General features: G+C 36.3%; 2 protein-coding genes across 10 annotated transcripts in view; both read right to left on the bottom strand.

Annotated features, from left to right (window-relative positions):
* DIAPH2 (diaphanous related formin 2) overlaps positions 1-24,984 on the bottom strand; it is a 914,924-nt gene that overhangs the window by 705,406 nt on the left and 184,534 nt on the right. For all 9 annotated transcript variants that reach the window (XM_017548566.2, XM_017548564.2, XM_037745740.1 and 6 more), the window contains one exon: positions 12,400-12,539. In XM_017548566.2, coding sequence (XP_017404055.1) covers positions 12,400-12,539 — 140 coding nt within the window. The remainder of the gene's footprint in view (positions 1-12,399; positions 12,540-24,984) is intronic.
* On the bottom strand, positions 7,382-10,908 carry RPA4 (replication protein A4). The gene has a single exon (XM_017548569.2). The coding sequence runs from the start codon at positions 10,199-10,201 to the stop codon at positions 9,416-9,418; it is 786 nt and encodes a 261-aa protein (XP_017404058.1). The 5' UTR covers positions 10,202-10,908; the 3' UTR covers positions 7,382-9,415.

The following is a 24,984-nucleotide window of genomic DNA, read 5'->3' on the forward strand; positions in this document are numbered from 1 at the left end:
TTTTGACGCTAACAGTATATAATTAAAAATTCCAGGTCACTTAATATTTATGGTACCAACTTAGTGAAATGAGCTTGAATATACTTGATACGAATTTGAATTGCTGACCAAGATTTTAACAAAAGGCATATAAACTGACATCTGTAAGGACTTTACTATTTTCTATTCTATGCATAAATGTACTAATGGTATTCTAAGATGATTTATGAATTTGAAAGTTAAAGCAAAAAAATACAAAATGCCCATATTTTTTAAAAACTGCTTTACTAATACCATACATAATGCTGCTTTATGAGATGTGTTCACAATTTTAAGTAGTTCAATTTCTACATTGTAAAAAGTGTCCTTATTATTCCATCTTTCATAGTCCCCTGCAAAATGTTCTAAGAGTATTGATCTGTACCTACCTTTATATTAGTTTTCTAAGTACTGTTGGTTGCTTTGCCAAGCTTTTAATAAGTTTAATACAGGTTGTTTAAATAGTTATTAAGACCTATAATTCTGAAAGTGCTTTCTAGTCCTAATTTGTATTGCTGTCAAGATGCATCTGTTTTCATTATAATGATTATGTTAAAATGCACATTTGTTAATACACTAGAAAAATATGTTGAAATCTAAAGGGAAGTAAGATAGCACCAAATAAAAACAAATACTCCTGAGGTAATGCAAATAACTGCACATGTGTCAACTCGAAAAGATATTTTATGTTTTCACTGTCTTGGAAACATTGGCTGAGGAAGCTATCATCATAGGATGTGAACACAGACACTGTGCCATGAGTTTGGCAGATAAGTGGCTCCCAACCAAACAGAAAAACCAATTTCCTAGTGAAAAAAACCAATTTTCCTATTTTCCTAGGTAAAATATCCCTAAAGCTTTGAGGCAATTTCAGCAACAACTCTAAAAAGAATTCTAGGCAATCACAATTCTGTGATACTATTCTTCAAATCACTATTTGCTGTTTTTGTCATGTGCTGAGAAACCTTAGTGACAATGATCTATTGCTACATATTTCTTTGGATCTTTATAAAATGTATTGCCAAAATACCTATACATCTTGCAATGAATTGGCTGGGAATAAAATTGTCCAAACTCACTGGTCATTTCTTAGCAGGAACTGCTTCCTTTCATAAACTTTAGTAAAGAAATATGAACAAAAATCTCTAAATAACATAGTCCTCATTCTAAATCACACATACACCATGGTATGTGCAAAGTCTACTGCAATTTATGATGGCAGATTGGGATTTATTTCATAGTCAAAGCACATGAATTTTTAGAGTGTTAAACAGAGTTGTAAACATTCAATTTCATTAATTCACCATGCAATTGGAACAAGGATATTGTGTAAAGCATGCTATGTTGTCTATAGACTGTGAATATGATTCAAACCAAGGTTTAATTCTTATGTGGAAGAAGTTAGCTTCATTCTTTTTCTGATTACAGCTGAAAATGCATGGCCACAAAATAGTGCCAGATTAATGCAAATTCATTCTCACTGTTGGAGAAGCATAGGTTGTTATTGATGGTGGGTCAATAACCACATCAAATCACACATTAGTATATATAAATTACAAAGTACCAGCCATCATGAGACAAATAGGAGGGCAACAGGGTCCCTTCCCCAGAGAAGACTAAAATCTAAATGAGAAAAAGAGACATGCATGCATGAAACTATTATAAACAGGAACAGGTAAATGTATATAGTAAAAAATAAGTGTTGAGGGAATGTACAGTAACAGAGTGATTTGAAATAGGACCAGTTAATGATGGCTTATAAAAGGGATTTTTAAGTATTTGCTTTAGCAGAAAATAACATACTGAAATGACTTTCTTAAAGCCTTTATCATCTGAGTGATTAAAAACCATGTGAATGTGGAATTCATGACTCAATTTAATATTCCAAAATGACTGCTTTGAGAATATGTGGTAAAACTGTTAGTATGTATATGTACGTATGTGTGTGCACTTAATTATATGATTTTTTTTTTAATTTTACGAGGGGCTGAACAAAAAGAAACCAGTTAAAACTGTGGTGGGGAGGAGAATTACCCAGGAGAGGAAAACAGTCTGGGTTCTAATGAACACCAGGTTTGAAAAACAGTTATGCAACAGATTTCAGAAACTGCTTTCATCCGTATTTGAAGGAAATTATAAATATATGTCTGGGGGTGGTTAAATACATTTATAAATACAAAAATAATGGAACATTAGGAAATCCTCTAGTCTTACTGAGGAACATTATTCTCATTTTTCAAAATAATTTCTAAACACTAATGCAGTTCCAATAGCAAAGGTAAGAGGATTGAAACTAGGCAAAAGAGAATATAGAACATAGAGATTTAGAGCTGGAAGGCTCCAAGCCCATTTACATATGAAGAAAATGAGGTACAAAGAGGTCCACTGACTAGACCAAGGTCGCTACAGAGGAGTGACCAAAAATTAGTATGAAAATTATCATACTGTCACAGGATCCTGGGGTGTCACTTTGCCAGCTAGAAACCTCTGTGGCCAGTGGCACCTTCGACCTGAGTATTGTTTGCGCCCTCTGGACTTATTCCGCCCGCTTGGCCTGGCAAGCTGCGCTCAGCTCATGCTACCAGCCCAGATCCCCAACCTGCCAAGGGCAAGACAGGCACAGAGCGACGAAGGGTGTGTGGGCAAGTGAGCATGCAGTCTGGCCACTGTGCACAGGCAGGCACCCCACATGCTGTGGCCGGATCAGCAGCTTCAGATACCGGCACAGGTGCCAAGTGGGCAGCTCCTGGTGCTGGCACAAGTGCCAGCTCAGAGCAAGGCTGAGGCTGGAGTAGATATATCACATGTGGTTTCCAATGCAGGCACACACATTTGCACAAGGGGAAAGTGGCGGCACCCAGAAACTTGGCAACACCAAGAACCGCAGAGCCCCAAAGAAGTGTCACAGCCCTTGCTTAGGGAACCCTCAGGTCTGGGATCCCCCAAGGGCTGCAGCTATCTCCTTCTTGTCACCCACAAAGTGGTGAGCAGGGGAGCATGTTTCAGCCCCGTTTGTGTTATAGCTCTTTCAGTCCTGCCATTCAGCAGGTCTGGAGTTCTTGTCCCAGACAAGGAAGAATGAAGCATATGGACAACTGGAGGGTGAGCAAGTCAAAGAGGAGCTTCAATGAGTGACAGAACAGCTCTCAGGAAACCTAAAGTGGGTAGCTCCTTTCTGCAGGCTGGTCTTCCTGACCAGTGTCCAGCTCTCAGCAGAGAGGAGGAGGAGACTCGCAGTGAGTGGCTCCTGTCCACAGGCAGGTCGTCCCAAAGAGTGTCCAGCTCTCAGCAGAGAGAAGACCAACAGTGGGTAGCTCCTTTCCATGGGCAGTTCGTCCGGAAATGTTGAGGAGACCTGAATTGGGTAGCTGCTACCCACAGCTGGTAGTCCGAACATCTGTGTGAGTCTAGCAGAACCCAGGGATTTTCATGGGCTCAGAAGGGAGGAAGTATGTGTTGACTGGTACATAGGCAGACCTAGAAAAAGCATCGTAAGTTCTCACTCCTGGTGGTGGACTCTACCCAGAACTGGCAGCCTGGACCCCAGGCTTCAGGTTGTCCCTAGCTTGAAGGTGGGGTTTCACCTGGGACCTGCCCCTTTCCACCAAGGAGCCTGCCTGCCTCCTGCCACCATCAACACGTCCTCCACAGTGCCCAGGCTGTTTGTGCCAAGGGACACCTGCAGGCCCATTCTGAGTTGCCCTCAGCACCTCCTCAGCCTCCTTCCCATGCTCATTTGCACCCAAAGTCCAGAGGGGCCTGAGGTGGTATCTAGCATGTCGGCACCACCCCAAGAGTGTGCACACCCAGACAGGTTGCAACAGTGCCCAGGCTCAGCCACAACTTTGCTTCGAAATCAGCTGCAGGGAGTAGAGAGAAGCCAGAGAGAAGGAGCTGGCACTTCTGAGCCTGCAGGGGCCGAGGGACTTCCAGGGCCCTGGAGAGCACAGAGATGCCCAGGTCTGGAGCTGAGGCTGAGTGGTGGCAGCTGCACCTGGGAGCAGAGCGCAGGGCTCCTACACCCACCAACTCAGTAGGGGGTGGGGCTCCCTGGAGTATGTAGCCCTGGCTGCGCCTCCCCAGCTGTAGTAGCTTAAATCCCCATAGTGGCTGCTCCAGATGGGCTGCTGCCACCATCAGTATAACAGGCTACTTCTCAGAATTCAACACAACAGAAAATTTTGTTTTTTAAAGGGAACAAAGCTAACAACATTTAATTTAATTAAGGATATAAACCTACTAAATGATTTCTTGGATACTCTGACCTAATTACCTAGACAGAATTTAGCTTATTTTGGTTATTTCAATGGTTTCAAGGATAAGTTTTCCTAGAATAATTATAGTAGGTTGAATACTATCTACCTAGAACCTCAGAAGATGACCTTATTTGGAAATAGGGTCTTTGTAGACATAATTAAGGTAAGGATCGAGATAACACTATATACTACTGGAGTAGGGTGGGCCCTAAATCCAATTAGAATGTCCCTATAAGAGGCAGAAAGGATATGCAGAGAAGGCCATGTGACCATAAAGGCAGAGATTAGTATTCATGCTGCCACAAGTCAAGGGATGCCAGAAGCTGGAAGAGGCAAGGAAAAATCCTCCCCTAGAGCCTTTGGATGGAGCTCTCTAGCATCTATAGTTCAGGTTGCCTGAACTGTGAAAGAATACATTTTAGTGGTTTTAAACCACCCAGTTAGTGGTAATTCTTACGGAAACCCTAGGAAACTAAATAATAATATTCAATAATTCCAGTTTAATTTCAGGGATTTCTTTTATATAAGACACTATGCATTGTCCTGCCTCTCTCCCTCACAAAGGGCAAACTGACTTGGTTAGGAATGGGCACCTGACCCACAGTATGATAAGCACTTAAGTTGGCCTGCTAACTGAGGTGGCCTGACATGAAAAGCTTTCCCCAAGCAGAAACAAATGGGGACCAGAATCTCCTCATTAGAAATGTGAACAGGGCAATAGAAAGGTCAGGCAATAAATATCAGGAAAATAAACTGATTCACGAATTAAAACTGGAACATCCGGGTGATAGATCATGAATTTCTACAGTTGAGTTGAAAGAGGCCCATGACAAAAATAACTAGGTTTTAGACTACCTTGGGATGTCAAATAACCTTCCATACCAACCTCCATGAGGCACAGCTACACAGTTATCCCTAGAATTCCTGTGATATTTCTAGCTCCCTTACTGTAGTGTACAACATGTTCTCCCTGCTTCCACCCAGGGCTATTCTTTAAAAATGTAGGTCACCTCATGCCATTCAATTCCTCAAAACTCTCTAAGAGTGTCCCAGCTCACTCAAGGTAAAAGCCAAAGTCCTCTGAATGGTGGATAAGGCTCTACATTATCCAGCATGCTAGCCTCCTTGACATTCCTAGAACATGCCAAGCATGCTCCCATCTTTGGTATTTGCTGTTGCTGTTTTCTGTTTCTAAAAACATTACTCTTCCAGTGAACATAACTTACTGCCACACTTCCGTGCAAATGTCATTAAAGTCAGGGAGGCTTTCACTGATCATCTAATATAAAGTAGCAACATCTACTCCTCAGCTCATACCCCAACCTGACATTTTATATACACCTTTAAAAAATTTTGTCTGAATTCCTGTACTGGAATGTAAGCTCCATATGTATAAGCCCCATATGGACAAGAGGAATTTAGTTTTGTTATTCCTTTATAAGATTATCTACATGATATGTAAAAACAAACCACATAGTATTAAGCGCAATTTATTGAACCTCTCTAATTTAAGGTATTGCCAAAGCAAATTAACTCTTAATGTTAAAAAATTGTTTTCTTAATCTATCACATGATGGCAAATTGGAATAAACATCATACAGATGGTGTTAGAATTACTAGAAGTATCATCCACAATGTATAGGGCAAAGAAGTCCCAATTTACACACAGCTATGTGATCAGGAAAAAAATGGGCTTTTCAATGTACTAATACATATTCTTGAGACATTATATTTCAAAAAATACAAGCACAGATTTTTAAGAAAATGTAGAATTTCAGATGATCTTTCAAATCAATGAAAATACAGTCCCAAATGGTATTGTGTCATAAAAAAAATCATCTAAGTTATTCAACTAAGTTCTCTATAACAACAAAATATGTTTTGTCTCTTAAGCTGATAGATGAGTAAAAAGGTGTTTTATCTTCTATACTTTTTGCTGAAAGTTTTCATAGTTTTTCTTTTAAATCAGACAACTTTTAATTGTATGTGGTAACAGTGAAAGAATACTAACAAAAGTGAAAGAATACTATTTTTAATAGACTCTCCTTATTGTGACACTGTACAAAGTAGTTGTTAAGGGCTCAGGCTCTAGACATACACAGCCTGTGTTTAAATGTTAACAGTGACACTTGCTGGCCATGCAACTTTAACATGTAGCAAATTACTTAACCTCTCTGAGCCTCAAGTTTGTCTATAAAATAGGAACAATACTAATACTGTTATCCTGGTTGTATATGTATATTTCAAGGTACTACAACATTGCATAGGGGTGGTAAATGCCATACACATACTACCATATATATCTGTACATATATATATATATATATATATAAAACATATACACACACGCGTAATTTTTCATTACTATTTGTTAATGTATTTAAAATGCCTATACACCATCCAAGAAGACATTTGGAAATAGAATCTCAGTTTTAAAAAAAAATTTCAATTTCAAGAGAGAAATATAAGCTGAAAATATAATCTAGGCATCACAGGGATCTCTCTCTCTCTCTCTCTCTCTCTCTCTCTCACACACACACACACACACACACACACACACACACACACACACACAACTCCCACTCTCAGAACAGCACTTGGGCGATAATACTACAGAAATGTTAAAATGTTAACAATTACTTTTTTTTTTTTTTTTTTGAGACTGAGTCTTACTCTGTCACCAACCTGGAGTGCAGTGGCACAATCTTGGCTCACAGCAACCTCTGCCTCCCGGGTTCAAGCGATTCCCCTGCCTCAGCCTCCCCAGTAGCAGGGACTACAGGTACATGACGCCACGCTTGTTTTTATTTTTTTTATTTTTTTTGTATTTTGGTAGAGATGGGATAGTTTTAATAAGCATTTCAGAAGTCAATTAAATGTAAGCTTATCAAAATTAAAGTTAACACTTAAATGCATATAATAGGAACTCACTAAAGATTTCATGAACAAATATAATTCTTGGTAGTTACCTTTTTGAAATTTCTGTTACAAAAAGTAAACAGAAATTGAAAAAATATAAGAATTTAAGTTTTTCAGCTTCTACTCCAAATATTACTAAATTTAGTAGGTAAAAGTAACAAAATAATCACTAATAATTATGACCATAGTAAGATTATTATATTGGCCTTGAAAACATTTTCAAATATATTTATTCATTGTTAATTTAGAATCAACCTCAATATAAATACATACATATATTCCTGTGAGCCATAGGAAAAAACCTCAATTATGTTTTTCAGGTTCCTCAGGCTTAAATGTCCCTGCCCAAAATAGTCAACAGTATGTCCCCACGACTTGCATATTATCCTCAAAAGGTGTGGCTAACAATCAGGGCAGGACCTCGGAGAAAGGGGATATTGGCCAAGTCATTCCCAGTCTAAACAAAATTGAAAAAGTATGCATGCCACATGGGTATTGAAAATGAACTTTAAAAATCTGCTGGACTAAATATGCAGGTATAAAACAATCCAATGTTTGTGTTGTGCCTAAAAATGTTTGATTTCCACTGACATTATATCTAGACCTGCTTACTATTTTTCCACTGCTATCTCTTACCTGCTGCAGAATCCACTAAAGCACATGATTCTATTCAGAAGAATAAGGGTTGGGGGGAGTAATTTTAAAAACCTAAAAGAACCCCAAGGAACACAGATAGAGGATATTTCCCCTCAGAGGATGGGGGAGAGGTTGGTCTTCTGCCTTAAATTCAAGTGTACAGAAAGCATCATAAAGCTTAAGCAAGAATTGATGGTAAGTTTTTCTAATGGCCACTGACAGAAGCCATTTTCTGAGTTTTCCTGAAAGTATGGATTACTAGCAAAGCTCCATTTAAGAGATTTTTTTTGCAGTTTTCATGTTCAATTAAATAATGTTCTTCCCTTCTGTCTAAATATATATGATATATGAATATATATATTATATAAAATATATTAATTCAAAAGTATATATTTTTTCTTTCCTCTAATGTAAAAGGTTCAGCATCTTGAAAGATACCATCTTTGGTGTATATGTAACTGAGGGTTTTCATTAATGGTCAATTTTATTTAAAGGTCTCACATAATTTATATAATCTACACTAAAATGTATTATTAGAGCTAGGTTATAGCATATGTTCTTGGTATAATATATAGAAAAGAAAAAATTCTGGACAATTAAAACTATCCTCAAGGATATAAAACAAAAAGGCTTTTTCAAATATACTTAGAAAAAAATCACAAAGGAAAGTTAAGATTTTGTAAAACTATTTAATAAAACATTCGAATAAGGCTGTGTCAAACTCAGTAAGTTTCATATTCCTATGACTTGTTTCCCTAACCTCCTAAAAAATACCCTGTTATACATAAAACGGAGCATTTAGTAAAATACATAGCATACCAGCACATCAAACTTACAGAAACTCTGGCATCCATTTACCATACAACTACCAGAAACTGTAATTTCATCAAATACCACATCATATTTGAAATAATCATTAAACTTACCCACATTAAAAAACTATATTCAAAGATAACCTGGCGAAAATGACTTATTTAAACACAGTATAATCTTATTTTAAGAAAACATAAATTCATAGTAAAAACAGCAAATCACACAATAAACTGAGCATTAGAATTCACAAATTAGTATCTTTAGCTCATTTGAATTAATCAAATACTAAATATTATATTGAGCAAGAGATAACAATATCACTATAATAAGCTAAATCTAAACATGGAAAATAAGTCTAACATAAAAACAAGCAATACTTTTTTTTTTTTTTTTTTTGTCTCTTAGCTGGCTCCCTGACTGCAACTATTTTTTCCCAGTACATAGATATTTTGGAAAAAGAAGCTCGAACACAATTAAATAATAAATTTCAACATTTTCTGTACTTTTTCTTCTCCCAAAATCACCATGTTTCCATTAGCTTCCTAGTAAATCCTACAAAGAGTTCAGTCATTTTATCCATCACCATCTCTCTCTGAGCTTCAAATATAGCTAGAAAAAAAGAAAAGTTCAAAGCAGTTGGAAAAGCAGCAAGTTCCTGAAGAATGCCAGTTTTTTTTTTTGTTTTTTTTTTTCTTCCTAAAAAGTCAACAGGTCAAAATTACTCACAGCTGGATGCAAGGGTCTTCAGAAAATAAAAGGATGGTTTCCCTGCCTCAATCAGCAGACTTAAAATGCTCCCAATCCACAGTGGGATAGATGTGGCCCTCGAGGGTCAGATAATCAATCACTTCCTTGATGGCCTGGATGCTAAGGTCGCAGAGCTGAGCCTGGAGCTCATGGATGCTCCTCCCTTCCAGACTAGGGCACTCGTGAATCAAACGCAGCACTTCGCACCGGATGAAATTGCGGCGACTCTCATCATCATCCCCAGCATCATCCACTTCTGACGCAGACACAGGCACACTTTCTACAGCGGTATCACCACAGGCTTTATCCAGCATCATGTGTGCATTGACCGATTCCAGAATATGCACGGTGAATTCATTCATGTCCTCGAGGACATGAATTTTCAATACTTCAAGGATCTTCGTTCCCGCTGGACATTTGAGGATACCAAACACTTTGACATACAGTCCGACTGACAGTGGAGTCAGCTGCTTGACTTTCTCTCTACCAAACCACTGTCGGGCCTCGATTGGCTTCGCGGTCATATCATCAATTTTGTAACAAATGTGATTTGAAGCCTTCTCTGCCCCTCTGATTACCCCCACGATGGAGACCTGGGAAACTGTAATTCCCCTAACCTTGAACACAGTGTCCAACACAGCAGAGCTGAGCAGCTGGTTCACATTACACGGTACGATGTCCTGGATTCGGACCCTAGGTCTTTGGGTCTTAATAGCAGGAGCTGCACCTCTCTCAGATGGTTGGTCACTGCCTCCACTCGCTCCACCGTAAGCAGAAATGCTGCCATAGCTCCCAAACTCACTCTTACTCATCTTCAAGACAGCTCAGGCCAAGGAGAAGGTGGGCTTTGGCTCGTCTGGGGCTCCGCTGAAGGCTTGGACCTCTCCACAGAAGGCTCCGAGCTCTCCACAGAAGGCTCCGGTTGAATGCTGGGAACCTGACGACGTGACAAGCTTCACGCTACCTGTGGGACCAATCAGCTACCAGAATGCATCTGCTTCCAGCCAATCAGGGCTTGCCATCTTCTCACCTCATCTAATAATCCTTCCCTGTGTGCCAGTGATTGCTACATTCTAAAAGCACACACGAGGCGACCCCTGTTGCTTAGCTGGTCAAAGCGCCTGTCTAGTAAAAGTCCCATGTGTCTTTTAAAGCCAGCCTTTCTCACCATCTCTATCAAAATGCATTTTTACTAGTCCCCCCTCTTTATTTCTTAATGCTGCAACTTCTGCAATCACTTTTAAAAGACGCATTTATTCATTCAAACAACAATGCAACAGAAATTTTAGGAGCATAAAGTGCTTGGCACTATGGCAGAGTGCTGTACGTTATGTGCAGGGGGAAAAATGCACCACTGTGGTCACTGTTCTCAAGAACTCACGTCCCCTGTTCAAACCATTACTAGGAGTATTGGCTAGGCACAGTGGCTCAAGACTGTAATCTCAACACTTTGGGAGGCCATGGCAGGAGGATTATTTGAGGTCAGGAGTTGGAGACCAGCCTGTCAACATGGTGAAACCCCGTCTCTACTAAAAATACAAAAATTAGCCAGGCGTGGTGGTGCACACTTGTAATCCCAGCTACTAGGGAGGCTGAGGTAGGAGCACCATTTGAACCCAGGAGGTGGAGGTTGTGGTGAGCCGAGATCGTGCCACTGCACTGCACTCCAGTCTGGGTGGCAAATGAAACACCTTCCCCCCACCCCCGAAAAAAAAAAAAAAGCTAGGCAATCGTCTTTCAACGATTATCATACTCTAAGATAAGTCACATCGTAACACTGGCTTTTAAAAAATTTTTTGTTATTTTAAAATTGCAATTTTCCAGCTATTTTGCCAAGTGTACTATACATAAGTAATTAGTATATTTCAATTTATACATAAATCCAAACTGAATGACTGAGTTCTAAATTATTTTCAAGGCTCTGTGGACAGGACGGAAAAGTACAAGACTTAGGCCTATTATATATAACGTAAAACATGGATAAAATCACAGTAAGTTTTCCATATGCTCTTACAGAGTAAATTCTGAACTTAAGATTCTAGCAGTTGTATAAACAAATCACAGAGAAAAAAAAATTTTTTTTTAAACAAGGTCTTGCTCTGTTTCTCAGGTTGGAGTGCAGTGGCACCATCTGGGCTCACTGCAACCTCCACTTCCCAAGCTCAGGTGATCCTCCCACCTCAGCCTCCTGAATACCTAGGACGACAGCCACACACCACCACGTCTGGCTGACTTTTTTGTATTTTTGGTAGAGATGAGGTTTCACCATGTTGGCCAGGCTGGTCTTGAACTCCTGGACTCAAGTGATCCACCTGCCTCAGCCTCCCAAAGTTCAGGGACTATAGGCCTGAGCCACCATATCCGGCCAAGAATGTTTTGATATTTCACTGAAATTTTGCTTTTCTTTATAAAACATTTTATTTTGGGTGTTACTGATTTAAAGTCTTTTATAATGGTTAATAAAGAAACTACAGTTATTGGAATCCACCATTGGCAAGTAACCTCCTCCTAACAATCCTCTCTAGTTAGTTAATAGCCTAAATGAGGAGAGTTTTGAGGAGTTTATTAATGCTCTCATTTCTTTTATTGGTTAAATTATTTTTTCTTTTCTCAAAATTACAGAAATGTGTGAAGAATATATATAAAACATAGAAGAACATGAAGTTATACAGACCTTTCAAGTTTTAAAAGAATAAAATCATGGAGCAAACATACTTTATTGGCTTTATAAATAAATATATGATAATTAACTGAGCCCACAAATAGATTTTCATGTAAATGTGAATATTTAACTTCTGGCTCTATGTTAATATTTGTATTCTTAAAATTGTACATTACTAGAGATCCAATTAACTACAGATATTTTTTAATGTTTACAACTTCACAATCATATTCGGCTGTTTTATTAACATCAGACTTTTAGTCAGAAAATCTTGAGGTTTAAATAACAAAACTTGTTATATTCCCAAACAATTATATGAATCATACCAAAATGATCAGAACAACCTACCTGACAGGATTGCTGGTTAAAGAAACCCTGAGGGATTCTAGGCAATTAAGAAGTTTCTCATCTGATATACCCGATCGTAATTCATGCACATATTCTTGTGAAGACAGAGTGCATTCATGTTTGCTGTTTTTCAGCCCACCCTATAAAATAAACAAAGATACCATTTTAAACAATGTTTTAAAATTTTTTAAGTAAAATAGTGTATAGCATATTTTATTACATAAAAATGTGTGCCAAGTGCTATGCATTAAAAATTATTGATCACAGAATTGATGTGGTAAAATTGTGTTGTCTGTATCTCGACATTTTCCTCAACCTAATTTAAAAAAAAATTACAGTGCTGGTGCTCATAACCTGAATAGGATATGAACTTGAATTACATAAAGTGTCATTGACAGGAGTGCTTAAATTTACAATTCAGGCATTAGAATTAATATTAGCTGGTCCTCCTTAACCCAGAGGATAAGCATTCAAAAATCATCTTATTAATTTTCCTAGTTATGTATATTCTATTCCACAAAATCCAGCAAATAAAATGTAATATATATCATTATACATAATCCAAATCTATTAAAAGATATCAAAATATCAGCCTTTCTAAAAAAATAACTGAAAAGTTATTAAAATGTAAAACAATATAGTCTCCAATTAGCATGTTAATTAATCAAATCAGTCGAAAGCATTCACCAGTTCCCAATTATTCCTTTCTGTTACTCTCAGGTTGTAGATTAATCTTAAAAAGTCACTAAATACATTTATCTGATAGTGACTAGTTTTTAACTTAATTTCCAATATACATGGAGTTATTTCTAGAACTTATCACAGCTCCTTAACTTCATCATCTTGCTATAACTATATAAGCAGTTCAGAGAAAAGCTGGGAGAATAACATTGTCAACACATCCACTATACTAATATCTCATAGTTTCACATTCTAGACATACCTAATCATAACTGCCCCTTTCCTATACTATTAATGTATATCCCTGAATTAAGACTCCAGCTTGAGTCCCATTTTACAGGTTCATATAAATTACACTCAGTTTCTGCTAAGTATCTAAGGATACTTACCCATAAACAAAATAATATCATAAAGATATAATATCATAGGAAATAGTATAAGGAGATCATAAGGAACAGATTTTTTTCCCATTGAGTAGAAGTATTATCATTAGAGGATATGGCATGTAAAAAGAAAACAATGTTAATAATGAGAAATTAATTCCCTATGGTTTTACACTATTTGGGTTTTTATTGAGAATGCCTTCTCAATGTAGAAATTGTTAATCATTCTTAATTTCTGAATTTAAAAAACGCCATTATATTCTAAAATTTTAAAGTGTGATAAAGACTTACAACATATAGGGGAACTCTATTCCCTTAGTGCTGTGGCAATATTATCATTATTATAGCACTTAGAATATTGTGGTAGAGGTCATTATTTGTGTCTGCCTCACTTCTACATTGGGAACTCCATCTATGACACATAACAGACACAGTTCATGAATTTAGTGAACCTCAATAAAAGTGTGCTGTTATTGAATCTCTCCATAATAACTGCAGAACAAGGAATACAATTTCATACTTTTAGCTCCCATATTTTGTATAATGGCCACTGACTTGATATTTCTTGCTTTGCTATGAGATACAGTAGATGTTAAAAATATACTGGATGGGCCAGGCATGGTGGCTTATGCCTGGAATCTCAGCACTTTGAGAGGCTGAGACAGGAGAATCACTTGAAGTTAGGGGTTCAAATCCAGCCTGGCCAACGTGGTGAAACTCTGTCTCTACTAAAAACATAAAAATTAGCCAGACGTGGTGGCACATGCCTATAATCCCAGCAACTTGGGAGGCTGAGACACGGGAATCGCTTGAACCCAGGAGGCGGAGGTTGCAGTGAGGTGAGATCCTGCCACAGCACTCCAGCCTGAGCCACAGAGCAAGACTCTGTCTCCCTGCCAAATAAAAAAGTACACTGGAATCGTCATCACCTAAGTGGCATAGTAAGTAAAGCTATCACTGAGAGATCATGTCCACATTCCTGTAATTTCCTTACCCATCTATTATTTCACAAGGAATAACAGCAAGTAAATATTTAAAGCTTAACTTTGCAAATTCAAATTTATAGTTTTATTTTTGCATGGCCAACTCACTTTCTACAACAATACAAAGTTCATCACTAACAAGGGATCTATTTACTACATGTATCAGTCTGAAAGCTATGAGTAAAAGGAATTAAAATTTTCAAGTCTGTAGTCATATACTACTCAAAGTTATTTTTAAATTAATATATAAAAAGGCACTACTGATCTTTAACCCTGTTGAGAGACCTTTGAATTTTGCAGTTTTCTCTCTGCCTTGAAGACCCTTACCCCAATCTTTCCATTGCTGGCGCCTATCATTTTAATCTCAATCCCACAGTCTTCTCCCCATCCCCTATTCTAGTTATCATTGCAACATCATTTTAAATATAATTTACAGTATTACCTCTATGAAAATTTATTTTGGTAATTTAGTTGTTTACTGCCTTCTACACTAAAACATACGCTCTTATAAAACAGGATTCTTGTCTGCCTTATATCCTCAGATCTTAAGACAGTGTTTAAGGGCTCAATACATATTTCCTGAATGAATGGATAGATGGATGGGTGGGCGGATGGATGGATGGATGGATGGATGGATGGAGAATAAACAAATGGGTGAATGAGTGATGAGTTTCAACATGCTGAAGATTCTAAGCTTAGCTTTGCTTCAGAATATTATAATTCTGAGACTTTCAGTTATAATATATTCAGAGATGCTGAATATAAAACAGGTAAACTGAGATACTATATGGCATGCTGAGGACAGCTCAGATTTCATGACCTGGTTTGAATGATGGCCCCAGTCATTTACCTTCTAGTAATCTTTGGGTGAGTACTTAACTAATCTCTGTAAACCTGTTTGTTCATCCATAACAAAGGGGAAATAAAATACCTACCCTTCATGTTTGTTACGAGGATTAAGTAAGACAATGCAATATAAAGGGCCTAAAACAAGTATTTCATATTGGGCATTTCATGGACACAGAATAAGCTACTCAGAAAACGTTGGTTCCCTTTTTCTAATTGATTCCCTACAGGATTAGTCTAATTGGGACATAAGGGCACTGCCGAAGTACTCCTTATGGATAACTGAGCCAGCCCATCACTTTGTGGCCCCCTCCCCACCAAAGTCTTAGAAACAAGCTTAAATTATATAATTCAGGATACTCTGTGATTATATGGAATGGAAGCAAAAAATCTACTGGAGCGTGACAGAGATTATACAACTTTATAGAACAAATGCCTTTTACCAAGCTTAGAAGGACTTTGAGATTTTAACATAAGTTCCTATTTGAAAATTATGAAAATATGACAGCAAGCTAAGGCTGGACTGGCCTTTAAAGATTAGTTCTTTTAATATCCTTATTACAAAAATGAGGAATCCAAGTAATTGCCTAAGTTCACATAGGCAAGAGAGTATGAGACTAAAGCAAATATTCTGGTCCTTGGATAGCTTCTTTCTCTACTATATACTACTTTTCTCAATATTGAATAAAATGTTAAAGCAACAAGTATTTAATTCAGAAATCTCTATTACAAAATGTCAAGGTATCAAAGTGCCTTCAGCATAATCAACACGGTGCAAGATAATATTTTAAAAATCACCTAAAAACAAAACAGTGCAATACATTAATTCTTGCAATGCTTAATAGGGCTGTAATACAAGAATGGCTTATTAACATCCTGTTCTGATACTGAACAAAGGAAACAACTAGATAATGGATGGGTAATAATGGAAATTTTAATTAGCTGCTCTGTATGAGATTAATGAAAATTACCACTGTGCCCATTTGATCTTTAAAAAATAATGCAGACAAAGTTAGCAATTAGCGTACATCACGCTATTCCAAACCTAGGTGAACGAAGCTTTCCTAATTTGAAGCCATTTCTTAATTTGAAAATCAATAGGATGGAGATACTAGTCAATGTGACTGCTAATATTATTGTAAGACAGCACACAAAGAATCAAAAGGTAGTTTGGGTTAGTTTAACAATCACAGATTCCCCTTGCTCTGACATGAAATGTTAAAATCAACAGCAGAGAAACAATATTCTAAGAAAGAACACTTTTAGTGTGCAGTGGAGATAAGTACTTCTGAGTTTAGATGGACTTAGTCTGAGCATGATCTGTCATTCTTTAATGTAAAAACAGATTTACTTATAATTTGAGAAAAGGGTTTATAGTTCTTAGCTGTAAAGGTATCTTGCTGCAGACACTGGATAGAACTATTGATTGTACATGGGTCTTTTCAGCTACATGCACACAGAGAACAATTATTATCGGGGTGTCATCTTCAAATAGGAAGGACAATATTTTCATGAAAACAGTAATTTTGTTAGTGTTATTGACTATGATTTATAAATCCTAATGATGAATTCCATTTCTTCGGCTATTTTAATCAAATGAGTTTCTTATCTATCATTGTGTTCTCTGAAAATACAATGCTATAGATTAATATATTTGGGATTATATCCTCAAACGTTCACAGTGTTTTTCTTGGAGAGGCTCCCGTAGCTTTCGAATCATAAGAAATCAAAAAGCTATTTTCATCATCATCAGTTCTTTGAGTACAAGGAGGAAAGGGAAACACAAAATGAGGGCCCTATCCAAGTGAATCTACTTATTTATTCTGATAGCAATGTATTTGGTGGAATAGAGAATGCTATATATTGCAGAACCTTTAGATGGCTTCCCTCCATTTATGTAAGAAAGTCATCTCTTACTGGAAGAGTTTTAGAGTTAAGTAATTTATGTACCAAAAAATATCTTAAAATCAATTTCTATTATGATAAAATAATTAATATGCAATTTGCATCAAAAATTTTTTAACTGTACAAAAAATGTAGAGTAAAAGATACATATTATCAGTTGAAGTCTGTAAGAAAAAACCCTACACAGAAAATTACTGTCATGAGATCAACTTCATATCGTGTCATTTCCCATTGCAGGAAACACTGTTTCTAACTAAGGCATTTTTCAGAGGATGAAAATAATAGGCAAAACGAGAGAATATATCCCAAATTATAGGGCAGGGGTGATAAAAGCTTTTCTACAGCAATGTAGAAGCATCATAATTCTTCAGATTGTATATGCCATTTTCCCCAAAAGAATGAGTAACTTTACTAAAGTATGATTAGCTGAAATGTTTAATGAAAGAAAAGTATAAGATTTTCTATGATGAAATCATTTATTGTTCACTTATTGAAGCTTCTGTATATTAAATATCAATTGGGCACTTCACTCCCAAATTACAGACTCTTAGGCCATCACAGAACAAATATTTAGATAATTTTTTGAGCACTTGTATTACAGATTGAGTAGCCCTTATTCAAAATGCTTGGGACCAGAAGTGTTTCAGAGTTCAGATTTTTTCCAATTTTGTAATCTTGGCAAATACATGATGAGATATTTTGGGAACAGGGCTCAAGCTGAAACATGAAATTTATTTATGTTGCATATGTACTTTATACACACAGCATGAAGATAATACACAGAAACAAAGTTTCGTCTATGTTTTTACCTGTGACTCAACATATGAGGTGAGGTGGAATATTGCATTTGTGGCATCATGTTGGTTCTCAAAAAGTTTTGGAATTTGGAGCATTTTAGATTTTGGATTAGAGATGCTCAACCTGTATTAGAAATGTCAAGTACACAAACTCTAAACATAGTTTCTAATTCTGTGTCCCTATTGTTTTTTCTTTTGTTATGAAAGACGTATTTAACCTATCGAGTATAGAGGAAAATACTTGACAATAATTTCAAATAATTGCTCAGTTAAATATTCCAAAAATTTTAAACTTTAACATTAAATGAAACAAAAAGGTGATATTTAAAGTAGAATGTTATTCCCAAAACACTAACCTTCATATCTTGCAAAACAACACCCTCATTTGATCTAGATACTCTCAGAGATATGGACAATTGAAGGCTAAACCATCATTAACTGATTTATTAGCAAAACAAATTAATGATATTCAATATTAGTCAATCTGGATAATAAGCAATCAATTTGACATATTTCTTTTTCATATCAATAATGTGTGGTCTATTCTATATTTTAAATCAACACATACTTCTCTTTAAAACTAGTGTCAAGCAATTATGATGAACAATGTACATATGGGTGAATAATAGCAAGTAAATCTTTAAAATTGTAAAGTGTGTCTACTAGCATTTTCTATGAGCCTCTATCATCATCCATGGTACTTGAGGCAAAACAACTACACATTATGTTTCTCTTTTGACAGAGGCCTTTGAGATATATCAGATAATGAAACGTAAAAAGATATAAAGTCAGTGGTTATTATCCTAGGGTCTAAATTTAGGGGATGCGTAAATTTGGAAAGGAAAAAATATTTTCAGTAACCTCTTACTTAAATCTAGTACTTCTTTTAACTATGAATATAGGAAACAGATTCCAGTGGTATTAGCAGCCCCTATAACTTAGTCACGAAGTCACATGTATTTTCCTGTTGTACCACACACACTGCATTTGTGAAAATACGTTAACTATCATTTATGCTTATCACTTCTTCAAAATTACTTGAGTTATACAACCTGACACTTTATCCTGTCATTTAACAAATATTGTAAAGAAGTACAATTACTGTGTCTCAATTTTTTAATGAAACTATTTTGAAATATTGGAAATATGCATGCAGTTGTAAGAAATAATGCAGAGAGATTCCTTGTTTCTTCCAATGGTAACATCTTGCTAATCTATATTTTGGTATCACAACTGGGATACTGGCATTGATAAAACCCATCTATATTATTCAAATTTCCCTAATTTTATTTGTACTTACTTGTATGTATTGTACATATATGCATTTCTATGCAGTTTTATCATGCATAGATTCAGGTATTCAAACACCACAACCAAGATACGGAATAGTTCCATCACCACAAGGATCTCCCATGTTGGCCTTTCATAACAACACCCATCTCCCTCCCACAACCCTCTACCACAGCAACCTCTAACCTATTCTCTATTTCTATCATTTTTTAAAGTATCATTTATAAATGGAATCACATCAAGTTCAAAAGCTTCTGCAAAGCAAACAGTCAACAAAGAGACAACAAAATAGAAAAAAAAATCTGCAAACTACACATACATCTGACAAGAGATTAATAACCAAAATATTTAGGGATCTCAAGCAATTCAATAGAAAAAAAATCTAATAATCCAATCTTTTTAAATGGACAAAAGATCTCAGTAGACATATCCCAAAAGAAGACATACAAAGGACAAGCAGGTATATGAAAAGGTGCTCAACATCATTCACCCTTGGAGAACAAATCAAAACTACAATGAGATATCATCTGACCCCGGTTAAAATGGCTTGTATCCACCCAAAAGAAAGGCAATGACAAATGCTGGCGAAGATGTAGAGGAAAGGGAACCCTCATACACTGTTGGTGGGAATGTAAACTAGAAAAGTCACTATGGAGAATAGTATGGAGGTTCCTAAAAAATAAAATAAAATAAAATTGAGCTACCATTTGGTCCAGCATTCCCACTGCTGGGTATATACCAAAAAGAAGAATCAGTATATCAAAGAGCTATCTGCACTCCCATATTTATTGCAGCACTATTCACAATAGCCAAGGTTTGGAAGCAACCTAAGTGTCCATCTACCGACAAATGGATAAAGAAAATGTGGCACATATACATAATGGAAAACTATTCAGCCATAAAAAAAGAATGAGATCCTGTCATTTGCAACAATGTGGATGGAACTGAAGGACATTAGGTTAACTGAAATAAGCCAGTCACAGAAAGACAAACATCTCATGTTCTCATTTGTGAGAGCAAAAATTTAAAACAATTGAACTCATGGAGATAGACAGTAGAATGATAGTTGCCAGAGGCCGGGAAGTGGGTGGGTAGGAGAAGTGGGGATAGTTAATGGGTACAAAAGTATAGTTTGACAGAGTAAGATCTAGCATTTGATAGCACCTAACAGGGTGACTATAGTCAACAATAATTTATTACACAATTAAAGATAACCAAAATAATTTGTTGGAATGTTTATAACAAATAAATAAATGCTTGAGGTGATAGACAATCCATTTACCCTGATGTGATTATTATACATTGCATGCCTGTATCAAAATATCTTATGTACTCCTTAAGTATATACACCTACTATGTACCCATTTAAAAAAACATATCGTTTATATGAAATCATACTATATGTAACCTTTGGACACATGGGCTTCTTCCATTCAGCTTAATGCCCTGGAAAGGCACACAAGTTACTGTGTATGTCAATAGTTTGTACCTGTTTATTGCCATACAGTATTCCATAGCATGGATACTACAGTTTATTCAACCATTCACCTGTTAAAGAACATTTAGGCTGTTTCCAGTTTTGGCCTACTACAAATAAACCTATGAACATCCACACACAAGTTTTTGTGTGAACATACATGTTTATATCTCTGGAATGTGTCATAATTTTTAAAAACAATTTTATAAGTACATTTTAATGTAATTGGTTTCCTTTATAATCCTATGTCTTTTATGTTTTACATCTAAAAATATGATTCTAAGAAAGTTCCCATAGATTCACCAGACTTTCAGAGGGGCCCATAGCACAAAACAAGTAAAAGCCCCTCTAGAAGCCTGTTACCTCTGTTTTGGAATTACACTGCATTTTCTCCATCCACTATCTTAGGAAAGAAGAAAAAGTATACTACCATTTTAAATAGAGAAAGTTCATCTATGTAAATAATGACTTTAAAAAATGGGCGGGATTTGATCAATGATAATGTCCAACAGCATAATCAATATATTTCACGTAGGCAATCTCTTCATTGTACTGTTTAAAGATAGGAACAACAGTAAGACTCACTAACATTTGTTATGTTGAGGCAAAATTATGAAGGTATTTAAATAAAATGGTTTCCCTCTCTGCTTTGCCACTTAGTAAATTTAATTCCAAGAGTAACTTTAGACGGTGTAACAAAGCAAGTTTAATAATACTTTTGTGGATTATAAATGTTTCCTACAGCCTAGATATAAACTACATTTTAAGTAGATAATGAAGTTATAAATTATAAAGGAAATAAATATTCCTTCCACAAAACAAAAAAATTACCCTATTATTTTCAAAATGCTAGCCTTTTAAACATTTTAGTAAGTGTTATCAGACAAAACGAACACACTGAATTTTATCAGTTCCTTGTCTACCTGCTGATGGGAGGTAGTACATCAACAGTAAAATAGCCAAAGGACAGGAAAACAAGGAAAAAATAAAAAGAAATGTAACTAACTGACATGTTAATAAATGGATGTGTGCCTCCAGCACTGAATGGGATTCACAGATTTGGAGATCAAGGATACCTTACACTTCTATAGCAAAAACAGTTTTCACAACTTTTCTTGCATACTATTTCCTCTGAATCTAACAGGAGGGAAAATATTGCTGAAACCATTTTTTTCTTCAACTGTGAAAACTGAGTCATGGAGAAGTCATGTCTTGTCTGAGATTATATGTAACTGTCAGAAGCAAGGCTAGAACCCAAACTATAGAGTTGCTCTCTGAGGGCAGTACAAAACCATCTTCAAAAGGGCACAATTTGTTCCCAAAGGAAGATTATAACAAAAAGGGAAAAGTGGGCAAAAGCGTCTAAAATTTTCCTTACTCTTAACAGCTGCCTGAATTTAGTCAAGTAATTACTTGACTTCCTGGGCCTGGGGCTACTTACTGGCAAAATGGGAACAATAAAGCATCTACCCCCTTCAGGCTTGTTGTAAGGGTGAAATAAGGATCCTGGTCAAACATAACTAATGTTTGGTGCCATTATATATTATTTTATCATTAATTTAGTGAGTATTTTCATTAACAATTGCCTAGTTAACTATTCATGTTACAAAATTATTAGTTTCTGTTCACCCAAATTATTCAAGCAAAGATCTGCCACTAGGTCTTTCTGAGATGCTGGAAAATTATTCCTACCTTAGGTAGGAGAAGACCATTATTTTCAAACTATTCTGGGGATCCATGGAGTTCCTTGAGGTGTTTTCAGGGTTGCCTTGGAGGGTAAGGAGAGAATGTGCAAACAGGAAGGCTCATGGGTAGAGTTCCCAAGTCCTTTGCTCCCCAAATAATGAAGGCCTTTACACATTTATCTTCTAATTTACTAATATCCCACATATGATTTCTTATGAATAAGCTGCTCTGATGTTAAGTAAAATAAGGTTTTAAACCCTCTGATCTAGATGATCCCAAAAGTCCTGCTCTGTTGAATCTATGATTCGGAATATGCCACTAGATGCACACTAAAGCAAAAGCTTTTCTTCTTTAAAGTATAAAATTTTAATTGGGCACTGTATTCTCTGCACACATATTGATTATACAGAGTCTCAGTTTCTTCACAAACTAAAATACAGCGACACAAGGCATCTATCTCTTATTGTGCATATGGTATCCTTTCTGTATTAGAATATTACTAGTCAACATGAATTGGGTTCCCATGATGTTCCAGGCACTGAGAGTACAGAGATAAGCAAAGACATAGCCCCAACATTCCAGAAGAGCTTATTCCGGTGTGGTAAGCAACAATAAGCAGACCACTGTCAGTGTGATAAGCGCCCTTGAAATAGACAGGGGGTAGTAAAGGAGTTTGGGGGTTAAAGGACTTGACTTTATTTGGGGGAAGAAGGTCTGCCAAGCTATAAAACCTGTTCACCAAAGGTAGATAGGGCCATTTCAGTCAGAAGTTACAATAAACATTAAGTCGTAAAACAGCATGCTGTTTTGGGGGATTTGGTAGTAGATCAACACACCTGGAGTCTCAGCAGTGTTACTCAAACTGGGATCCCTGTATATAGCCTTAATCATCCCTGAGTCCTGTAAGCTAATGTTAAAATTCTGCAGTTTCATTTCTTAATATAACATAATATAAGCATAAGCTGGATCATCTAGATAACTCCCTTATAACCAAGTCCTGCCAACTAATCTCAGCATCCATATATGCACACTGTTACCAGGTAGTACAACTTTCATTCTCTCTGGCTAATGAGATGGCCTTAGTATGAAAACGCCTGTGTATCAAAATAAAGACCAAATGACATCGCAGCATGCTATACCAATCAAAATTTAACCATAGATCCAACAGAGAACACTAGTGGTAGAATTGGGTTATCCTATGGCATGGTAGGCCCAGAGAACCCAAAAGTGCCTGCACTGTAGTATATTCATATTGTAATTTGAAATTTACAGTGAACAAATGATTTATTACTTAAAATAATGTTAATTTAAATTTTATTGTGTTTGTATTTAACATGTATATTGGATAAGTTGTATAAGAGATACTGCCATAGTGTGTATCTTATGATGCCATGTAAACAATATAATTTAAATATTTAAAGTCAACACTGACATCTTTGAAATCAAATAGAATCTTAGTGGGATACTCTCCTGCTTAACAGTTAAAAGAGAAATGATTTGTATTACTATATGTATTAATATATGTAAATTCAAAGAATATATGGAAGTTGATTTTCGGGGGATTTCAATAAACTAATTTTACCTAACAAATTCAAACATTTGTGTTTATTTCCTATAGCAGTGAGGGACTTATAGGTTATTCAAGCCTTTTGTGATAAATAATTCATCCTTGCTGCATGAACCGATTTTAGTTCTTAAATGGTATACAGTGAATATCATGAAATACTGCTTACCCCAAAGTCCTATCCTAACTTCAAAGAACAACCTGGCCAGGCACAGTGGCTCACACCTGTAATCTCAACACTTTGGGAGGCTGAGCTGGGCAGAACGCTTGCAGTAAGGAGTTCGAAAACAGCCTGGCCAACATGGTGAAACTCCATGTCTACTGAAAATACAAAAAATTAGTTGGGTGTGGTGGCACGTGCCAGCTACTCAGGAGGCTGAGGCAGAAGAATCACTTGAACCTGGGAGGTGGAGGTTGCAATGAGCCAAGACTGTGCCACTGCACTCCATCCTGGGTGACAGAGCAAGACTCCATCAAAAAAAAAAATAAATAAATAAACTGATAAGAATATTCAGCTAGCACTCCAGCATTTAGACTTCAGAGGGTTTTTATAAAAGTACAAACAATGTACTGGCCCATAAGTGCTAATGTCATGTCATAGTTAGAGGTTATGTCAATAGAAACAGCAGTATAGCATTACCCAACATGATGGCATTATTTTTATAGATTACCAGCCATCTGTTTCTGCTGGTAGCATTCTTACCTCTAAGGACCTAAGTTGTGAATCTGAATATAAGGGAACACACATTTCTGTTTCCTCAAAATAATTATTTTAGAAATAATATTTTTTCATGGTCCACATTATACAATTTATTATTCTAGCGTGTCATTTACTTTTCAGAGAAAAAAATTAATATACTCTAACAATTCAACAGACATGCACATGCATACCTCCAAAAGGCTTCGTTTCTTTCTTCTACAATCCAAGGTACAAGGTACAATATAGATACTAAATATTTTCAATAGGTAATAT

Source organism: Cebus imitator, unplaced genomic scaffold (assembly GCF_001604975.1).
Source record: "Cebus imitator isolate Cc_AM_T3 unplaced genomic scaffold, Cebus_imitator-1.0 Scaffold210, whole genome shotgun sequence".
Classification (NCBI taxonomy): domain Eukaryota; kingdom Metazoa; phylum Chordata; class Mammalia; order Primates; family Cebidae; genus Cebus; species Cebus imitator.